We start from the raw sequence: 10105 nt of genomic DNA, 5'->3' as shown, positions 1-10105 counted from the left end.
CCAGCAGTTCAAAGATTAGAATAAAGTAACCAGCAGCATCTACATATAGAACTCAAAAAGTATCTGCAAGCTAAGGGATAATAGCCTCAACTAGAAAACTTTATCAACTATAAGAAGTTTTAAGAATTCAGGTGCAACAGTTGAATCGGCAATAAGTGAAAGACACTAAAATGATGTGGTGTGTAATATATACTAAAACTGCAAATGAAGACTTGGAACAGTATCATCTCATTAATAAGGAGTGGGTAAAAAACAAATTTAAGTAGCTCGATCCAGCTTGGTTTCCTTTTCCATCACATTGGTTGGTAATGGTGCCGTTGAACTGTACAGAAAACCCTTTCAAAATTAGAGAAGCACCAAGTAATGCTTTGTCATGGTTAACAGGGGCTTCTGCTTCTGTGCAACCACTACATAATCTTCTTCTCAAGCTTGCATTTGTTAAGTAGCACTGATTTTGACAGAACCAATCCTGTTTGTATTACTAGTTGTGGAAATTATCTTTTCACTCTTAAAGGAACTTTTCATTGTTTTACTTTGTGATACGACTTTCTTTGATGTGGTTGGAGCAAAATGACCAGCTGCAGTTTTTTCAGCAATTCTTTTCTGGCGCTGGATCAACATATCTTCCATCTTTTTCCGGATTTCTTCTTCCTGTTAACAAGCATTTTTCAATTTTAATACTTGGAAAATGAAGGTAACCAAAGAATTAACTCAGGAAATAAGGAACAGAATATTTGTTAATACCTTCTCCAATTTGCTATTCTGGACAATGGGCCTGCTCACAGGAGATGGTTTCTTGCTTTTGGACATGATCTGATATTTGCTTTTTCCTAGAGCTCCACCTAAAACCTTTGATCTTGCTTCTTTACTGGGGTATTTTGTTCCAGTAGCTTCACTGTTATTGACACTGGTGCTCTTACAATTCAAAGGAAGCTTCTGGTCCACATGGTCACTTGTTCCAGCACCAGAGCATTTTCCATTAGCTTCCGTGAGTGAGATGTCAACTCCATAGTTCATACTCAAAGAAAACTCAGCAAAATCCCTTCTGGAATCTCGTTCAAATATCACACAAAGATCACCTGGATCATAGGCATTAGATACTTCATGCTTCACTAGCGAAATATCTGGAGTTCTGTTTTCCGAGTGGGCAGCTAAAGTCATATCAGTCTCCATACATATGTCTGTTTTCCATTGCGAGTCATACAGATTATCAACTGCCGATCGAGTCTCTATCATGAAAGAATCATCAAGAAGTGTCCCTATTCTACTTTTCTCGGTGTGGGGGCAATCGCCTTCTAATGACACAATGCAATCCTCATCAAGGACCATTCGCTGGATGTTTACTTCCTGGTTTTCTGGCATTCCTGAGTTATTGATAATAAACCAATCTTCTGTCCTCCCAGTCTTGATTATTGTCCTCTCAGCTGAACAATTAGATAATGTAATCTCAAGTCCAGTTCCTGACTCTTCCAATCTCTGGGGAATTACTAGTTCCTCATCTGCAGAGTCCCTCCTCTTTATAACATGATGGAAATTCTTGCTGTTTTCAAAATCTTCCAATTCAACTCTACCATCACTTTCACTCATCCTCTCAGTTGCAACAAAGGAATCAGCTGCAGCTGTCAGTCGGTTTGGAGCTTTTTCAACAACAGGTTTGAATGAGATTGACGTTTCATCTTCGGAGTTTGCGACTGTACAATGCTCATTCTGAACATTTATCAGATGCAGCTTTTCCATCCCTCTAGTATGAGTCTCATCATCTTTCATCAAAATGTTCTGAAAAGAATCCCAGTTCTCATTTCTTCTCTCTCCGTTAGAAGAATCTGTGATCAGATCGTTAAGAAGATCCTGGTCAGCAGCATCACTTGACTGGTTCAAACTGTGGCAGCTCTTATCCAAACCCCTTGTCTTCTCATTACGTGAGTTTGAGTTATGTATCTTCTTAGATGATCCAATCGAATCCTCTATCTCCTGTTTAAGTGAATCTCCATAAATTAATTCTTCATCTGCAGAAGTTTCAACTGAGACTCCACCCCTGTCCCCATCTGTACTCTTAGGACTGATATAGTTGATATTACGAATGAAAACTGTTCTGGAGGACTTCTTCTTGCATTCTTTTTCGTATGAATGCTCCATTAAAGAATTCTGTCTGTCTTGTGGTAAATTTGAATCTGAATCGCTCCCAGAATCAGAGTCACTGGACTCTGTTTGTCTGTCTTCTTCTGAATATACAACTTCTTTTTTTTTTGGAAAGTTTTTCTTGCTCCCCACTGAATATGACTTCTGATTCCTATGATAATTGGGTCGTGGCCACTGCATATTATTTGCATTGTGGGGAACAGATTGCATAGAAGGGAAAGGATATCCTTGATGTGGAGGTATTTGTTGGATGGGAATTTGGAAATTGTATATATATGGAGGAATTTGGTTCGTCCATGGCATAGGCAATTGTAATTTTGCAGTAGAGGATGGTATCTGATCTGATGGCAAAGTATTATCTGCAAATGATGTAACCTTAACATCACAGAACTACCGTAGAACAGAGGTGTCTAGATTTTGTATTTATTATACACTCCATTGCCAAACACAAGGATTATATAAGTTCATGGTAATTTTCTGGTTTACACAAGCAGCAGTATTTGCTGTGAAACTTTTACTACTAGGTTCCACACACATTGAAGAAGAGAATTGTGCAATTATAGAACCTCACGTGTATTGCATTCAATTAGATAAAAAAAACTCTACATTGCTTTTGCATAGAAAAGTAGAAGATGTGTTTAAATCTAGTGGAAAGGTAAGGTATTATTAACTGAAAGGCCGATCATTTAGTTTAGGTTAACAAAAAGACAAATGGAATTGTTTGTCTTTGAGTGCTTTTTTGGAGACTGTTAGTCTAGTGGGTTTATAACTCATCATTGATGTATCTATTTGAATTTTATTAATATTTAAACATATATTGTTTCCTTCTAAAGAAAAACTTGAGTCTACAGATCAATTCAATATACCTGAAATGTGGTTTATCACTGGGTGGATTATCTGTAAAATGGTTTACAGCATACTATAGAAAGAATGTAAAGCACGATATTACAAGGTGAAAACAGAAAGCATACATATTGAATGAGGAAGTAATTTTACTAACTTGAATCACAGAAAAAAAAAATTCATAGCACTGCAAAAAAGCAATACAACAATGAATAATACCTTTTTTGCTGTGTAAATTTGCTTGACTTGTAGAAGAGCCAGATTTTGATGTATCCAAAGACTCATTTGGCACACCTTTAATGGTAGAGACACTACCTTTGGATGAGTCTAACGCAGCACGTTGATTGTGGGCACTTATTACATTCGTCAATACAATTCCAGATGCTTCCACAAATGAAAGTTCTGGCGGGGAGCATGCTTGCATGGCTGTTAATTCCTCCATCCAAAGACCATCTGCATCCTTTTTCTTGCACAAATCTTTGAAATTAATGCATGCTTCCCTGCATATGATTGGCACTTGATCTTAAGACTTGAGCAAGAATGTAATTTTTACATTGAATTTTATTCCATGAAATGGGAGGGAGAAATAAACCGAAGGGATTTGGATTTTACAGGTTTATGCTACCCAATGCATCTTAACACCGACTAGAAGCATAGCAGTACCCTTCATAGACTAAGGTGAGGTTTGGATAGTGAGTTGAGATAAGATGAGTTGAGATGAAAGTTGAATAAAATATTGTTTGAATATTATTTTTTAATATTATTATTGTTTTGATTTGAAAAAGTTGAATTATTTAATTTATTTTGTGTGAAAATTTGATAAAGTTGTAATAATTAGATGGGATGAGATCAACTCTCAATCCAAACGGGGCCTAACATCATACTCCTAAAACTATTTAATAGACTGACATAATGTTGCAGGTAAATTAGTGAGTCAAATGTGTGATGGTAGGGGTATATTTTGGCCAAGCAAAGGTAGAAGGTAAACGAATGAAAAAGGTTTTCAAATGAGATGAACCTTGACGACAGTTCTTTTTTGTTCAGACTTACTTGGATGGCCAAAAAACGTTTTTGATGGAAATTTCCATCACTGAAAATGCCGGAAAAACAAGAAGCATAATTTTGACTAGTGAAAACAAGAAGCTATGATCTTTATCATTCTCATTCTCATTTTACTTTTATTGGTCAACTAACTGTATAGATTGTCTGCATCTTCGGTTGGAGTCTTTTGATGGTTTTGTTCCATTACATCCCAAATTCTAGCCTAAAGAACATGTATAGAACATAACAGTTCATACCTTAAACGCAACGCTCCAAAGGCACCTGCAAAGGAAATGAGATCATCTATATTGTCCATTTCAAATCCAGCAACAATACCACACACATAAGCCATTGCCTGCTCTTTCCGAAGGAAAGTTTTCCGAGTAACTAAAAGGCGTTGGAGGTGAATCCTAGTCATGACAAAGGTGAAAGTATCAATGATAAAAGTACTTTCTGCACTACAATTAAGTATTGGCATTTCAGCAAATGCAGAACATTAAAATACAAGATGAGTTACCTGGAGCTTTCTTCTTTCACATCATCATCTGTGTGTTCTACTTCAGATTTTAGCTGGGAGGAAAAATGGAAGAATATACTAAACTAATCACATGAATTCCTGAAAAAGCAGCACCATTTCTTGTTTATTTGAACAAATGAAATACCTTGGGGGGATCAGGAGGCTTCTTTGTATGACCATTACAAGCTAAAACACTTCCTAATAAAATGAAGTTAATTAGTAGATACAATTACAACATTCTAGCAAGTACAGTAGCTCTCTTCCCAACTCTTTCTTCCAGGATCAAGTCAATCATATTGAAAAGATGTAGAATCCCTTAAACGTGTTTTATTTTCGCATTTTATTTTATTCCATACAGAGAATGGATATCTTAAATGCAATTAAAGACTTTTTGGAGTTAAGCCAAGTTGACATGGAATGCACCTAACTAACAAGTCAAACTTGAATATTAAAGAGATGTACTTCATATGTGATCCAATATGTATGGGCATATACAATAAAAGAAAAAAAAAAAAACGTAAACTTCAGAAACAGAGCATCATGTTGACTCCATTAAAGATATTAACTTAATGGATGAAAAATCATCGAACCCAATCTCAGGGAGAAGCTTTGAGTTATTTAGGCTTGAACATGTTGCTCAATAATTATGAGGTGGGGACCAAACTGAAGTAACTCCAACGCAATTGGAAAAGGTTTAACAATGGTATCCAAATTCTGAGTGTACCTATCACCAATTGCCCATGGACATGGGTATTGGATGGTTCATTAGCTTGAACTGAACTGTCAATCTGCAAGATCTCTCTTTCTATGCTGACAAACCTCTCAAGAAGTGCCGGTGTGCTTACAAAGCGCACAAATCTGCCCAAAAATGTTCAATGAATTATGGAACTCAAAGATCTAACCCTCTGTTTCCTAAGAATACCTATTCTTTTCTATAACAAACCCTCACACTTTTACATATGAGCAACCAATCCAAATTAAATACCTAAACTATGAGAAAAAGTGTGGAAATCCAAGAAATGTTTGGGACCAGACTGTATATAACCTCCCTACACAGTCAACAACTTATTAATATGAGAAAACTCAGTAATTATTCCGACCTTTATAAATCATGCAGCAGCATAATTGCTTAAGTGACATATGCTTAAATCGATGAAATTCAAAATCAAGGATGGTGTCATGTTGTTTCTCCAGGACCAATGGGTAAGGCCTAAATTCACTATAATTGAGGACATAAAGTAAATGAGCTGTAAGCGTTACCTTTCGACTGTGCCTTTGGTGAACCAGGGTGCAGCATGGGCGGGTGGGCAAAGCTTGATCGAGTACCCACCTTTTGAGATCTCATCTTTCAATGATTTGAGGTGAGAAACAAAAGGGTCAAATAATCCAGAAGCTAGTTTCTCAGTAATGCCTCCAGAAAAGACCACAAGATCACATCTTGACAAAATTCAAACAAGCGCACACAAAAGAAGACATTTTTTTTTTTAATCAGTTAAGAACTTCGTATAAGAACAGAAACAGAGAAGTGTAGCGAAATACGTGAAAATAAAGTGGGGAACCTGGTTCTAGTTGGGGTGAGCTGGAAGAGAGCATAATCGAGACGAGCTTTGGCGTCCATATGTGGCGGAAAAACAGAGTGAGTGAGTGAGAGAGGGAGGGCTCAGAGATTAACTATCTCAGAACGGGAACTGGAATTGCAAGTTGATGCTCTAAAACATTATTGAGCGAAAGCTCACGTTGTTGAACGTGCCGGTACGTCGCATTTCGCATTGTAAGATGAACTGTACATTGAATGAGAGAGAAAGAGCGCCAGCGGGAACTGATGAAGCACAGCACATGCATGGTGATGGGCTATTTCTTCGCTATCTGAACGTGCGGCCCACACGCAAAGAAGACAGCGCGGCCCACAGGCATAGAGACAGCTGGATCTCTCAACCCTCTTGCTTTAGGTCTTATTCTACTGTTTTTTTTTTTTTTTTTCTAATTTCTCCATATCTACTCTCTTAATTCTCAGAAAATTAGTAGGTTTTCTAAACAAATCATGGTGTGTTTTTCGTATATTGTGTATACTAATATTTGGAAATAATTTAATTAAAAACAAGAATAATTGAATAACTTAAGTTTAATATATATAAGATAATCATGCATATATGAACACGTTTAATCAAGAATTTACACCTTATAAATTGGGTTAATTAATTATGTTAAAGGAAATTTCTCTAGCTATACTATTCGTATATTCTTTATTAATTTGAAACTGCTAAGAAATTCTGCTGATTGGCTATCTTTTGGCGGCTATAGTAAGACTAAGAACGACTTATCAAAAGAAAGAGACGGTTATTGATCAAAGAGAGAGTACTTATCGTATATTAAAGAAAAATAATAAACAAATTAATTAAGAAAGAAAATCTCGGCTTTCCAAATTCCAAATTCCAAATTCAATTACGTACACGTAAAGAGGGAAGATTGATCAAAAGCTCAACCCCATAAATATTATTAATTAGAAGTTTATTAAAATGGTTTATATTTTATAATCGATCATTATATATAGTATATAGGCTTTTACATTTCGGGCAATAAATAATATTGCCGAAAACTAGCTAGGCACTACGAAACCTGTCTTTTAATTTGTAAGATTTTCACGTGCTCCATATAATTCGACCATGGCCAGGGCCGGACCTACGGTGGTGGATAGCTCCCAAAATTTTTTAAAAAGATGCTTTACTATATGATTTTTTAAAAGATATTCTAATATAAAGATAATTTATCCTCCAAAACATTTTCAAAAATCTCATTTAGTTTCTTTTAGTTTTTTAATAATTTTTTCATAATTACCCTTATTTTTTGTCATTAATAAAATCTCACATTCTCATTTTTTTATTTTTACATCTCATAAGAGGCAATAAAATATATTGATATCTTTTTATAAGCTATTTGGTAAATTTACAACCTCATTTTTTTTATTTATTTACAATTTTCTTTTTAAGTCTTCCACTAGCTAGCTTGTTTGGATTAGTTTTGTTAGTAAGTACATATATACTACCATCAAGTTAACAATTAGAAGCGAATGCAACAAATCTCACATAACTATTTATGTCTATATTATAGAGATTTTACAATATTTAATCTTAGATTCAACAAAAAAGTTTATCTTTATTTACTTAATTTTTATCATTTGCTTCAAAAAAACTTACATGACTATTTCTATCTTAATTTTTATCTTTCACTTGAGTCCGATGGAGCCTAAGTAGGAGGTTTAGATGAGTGGCGTTAATAATTTAGTTTGTCCCTAGATAACAATCTTATATGGTTAATGTTAAATATCGGTGACATACTTTGCTACATTAAATATCAGTTACTATTTACCCCTATATACAACACACTTTACTAATCTCCCCGCCATGCACCAAATCCATTATCCGCCCCTGACCATGGCATATATATATATATATATATCTTTATCATCATTTATGTTAATGTTTCTGTTCCTGGTAAGTTAACCTTTACGTATTTACGGGCAGTGTATTATGTCATGCTCATGTGTGTGTATACATGATATACACGGTATAAAACCTTACAAAAATTTATAAATTAATTATCCGTTGGGCATCAGCAACATTATCTTCGTTGCTGCGGCTTTTCTTGTTCATTATGCGTATGATATTTTATTTTTTGCAGCTAGCTGCAAAGATGTATTTTTTGCAGCTAGACGTAAAGATGTATTTTTTGCCTAGCTAGCTTCAAAGTTGAGACAATTTCTCTCATTATTTTCCTCCATCAATAGTACTGTGGGGACAATATTCTGTGTATAATACATAATAGACTACATTCTTTTGAGAACTGATGATATTTGTGATATATATGAAAGTTCTTCCTCTCGCTGAGTTCCATTTCATTCATGCATGCATGCATGCAAAACTTCTTATGTTTTTATCGTGACCGAAGTGGCAATATATAAAAAGGTAATCATATATCCCCTTATACTTAAAAGTCGTTATAAACGTGAATAATAATAAACAGTGATATGAACAATACTGAACAGTGAGAGGTGTTTTACACTTTTCTTCTTCCACCTTACGTCCCTCTTTGCATCCGCCTCCCTCTCTACATCCTCACAGTAAAATCACGGCAAAATCACCACAAAAATACCACAAAATTGAGAAATCATCACACAAATCACCAAATTAACACACAAATTTTCACACAAATCACAAATCAGGGTCGTCGGCTGGAGGAAAGGAGGAAGTGGAGGGGTCGTCGGCGAAGAACGAGGTTGCTAGTGGTGGTGTGATGCCGTAGGGGTGGCTAACGGCGACGCTACGGGGAGAAACCCGTGCGTGTAGAGGAAGAGAGAAGGCTACGGGCTTCGGTCCATTGCAGGGGGAGAGAGAGGGTCTGTGGGGACGAGATCGGCGTAGGGAAGGTCGCCGATGATTGGGCTTGGTGGTGGCGCGGTAGCAGCGGCTAATTGCGCTGGGCGGAGCCACGTGAGGAGAAGAGATCGAGTGGGAGAGGGGCGTGCGGCTGGAGGGAGGGAGGAGAGAGAGGGAAGAGGGAAAAATGAAAGAAAAAGTTAGGGTTTGAGATTTTAAATCTCAATCCTTCATCTTGAATCTCCAGAATTGATCTAACAGTAGAGGTTAAAATATTAAAAATAAACTAATTTAAAATAGATAATTAAAATATAGATTCAACTTTAATTTATAAAATAATAATATTTCATCATTAAATAAATGATTGAGTTTTGTTAAATATTTTTAAAAGAGTAAAATCATATAAATGATTAGAATTTTTAATATTATTTAAATCTCATAATATTCTTAATTAACTAAAATCATTTAAATAAAATAATTTTTGACTATTATAATATTTTTGGAGTTTCCAAAATAGAAGAGACTTATTTTAATGATGAAAAAATGTGAGAACAACATAGAAATAAAAGATTATGTATTTTTTTAGTGCTCCATGGATCATTGAGTAGTATGGTAGAATTCTACAATTCATATATTTTGCTAAGAAAACTATTACTAAAATATCTAAAATCTTTTAATTTTCATATTACTCATATTACTGTAACATTTTGTTATCATTATGATGCTTGTTAAAATTTATTTTTCTGTTCTTGTGCATTAAATTATTGACTAATTAATTTTATTTTAAAAAAATATTATTTTTACATTCTGTGAATATTAGTCACTGGGAAAACGTGCATTGCACGTCACTCCTTTACATTTCGTGGTATCGTAGACGTGCAGCGGCGGCTGGCTGAGGAGAGGTGGCGTGAGAGAGAAATAGTGTTGCCGATCTTGGGTTTTGATGAAGGAAAATACTATGCCCAGAGAACATGTCTACCGAAATCCTTTACCGAAATTTTTTTAATTTCTTTTTACTTGATGATTAAATAAGTGTTTTTAAATGAATATATGATTTTTTTATTTTTAAAAAATATTTAAATAGTTTAAAAAATAGTGAAAGAAAATATATTAAAAAAAAAAGATTTGTAACGTTCAGTAAAGAATTTCGGTAAAACTCTTTTGTGGACGTAACAACATCCAAAAAACAAAA

General features: G+C 34.9%; 1 protein-coding gene across 1 annotated transcript; it reads right to left on the bottom strand.

Annotated features, from left to right (window-relative positions):
• Nucleotides 1-287: 287 nt before the first annotated feature.
• On the bottom strand, nucleotides 288-6351 carry LOC121266261 (COP1-interacting protein 7). The gene is made up of 9 exons (XM_041170035.1): nucleotides 6100-6351; nucleotides 5801-5977; nucleotides 5265-5398; nucleotides 4686-4738; nucleotides 4541-4593; nucleotides 4281-4433; nucleotides 3202-3482; nucleotides 745-2498; nucleotides 288-651 (listed from the first exon to the last, which is right to left on the bottom strand). Exons 1-9 carry the CDS (start codon nucleotides 6156-6158, stop codon nucleotides 439-441), a joined length of 2877 nt encoding a protein of 958 aa, XP_041025969.1. The 5' UTR covers nucleotides 6159-6351; the 3' UTR covers nucleotides 288-438.
• Between the last annotated feature and the right edge of the window lie 3754 nt (nucleotides 6352-10105).

This window comes from Juglans microcarpa x Juglans regia, chromosome 5D (assembly GCF_004785595.1).
Source record: "Juglans microcarpa x Juglans regia isolate MS1-56 chromosome 5D, Jm3101_v1.0, whole genome shotgun sequence".
Classification (NCBI taxonomy): Eukaryota; Viridiplantae; Streptophyta; class Magnoliopsida; order Fagales; family Juglandaceae; genus Juglans; species Juglans microcarpa x Juglans regia.
Note: the sequence above shows the minus strand (reverse complement) of the source record. Positions and strands in the feature narration are given on the sequence as shown.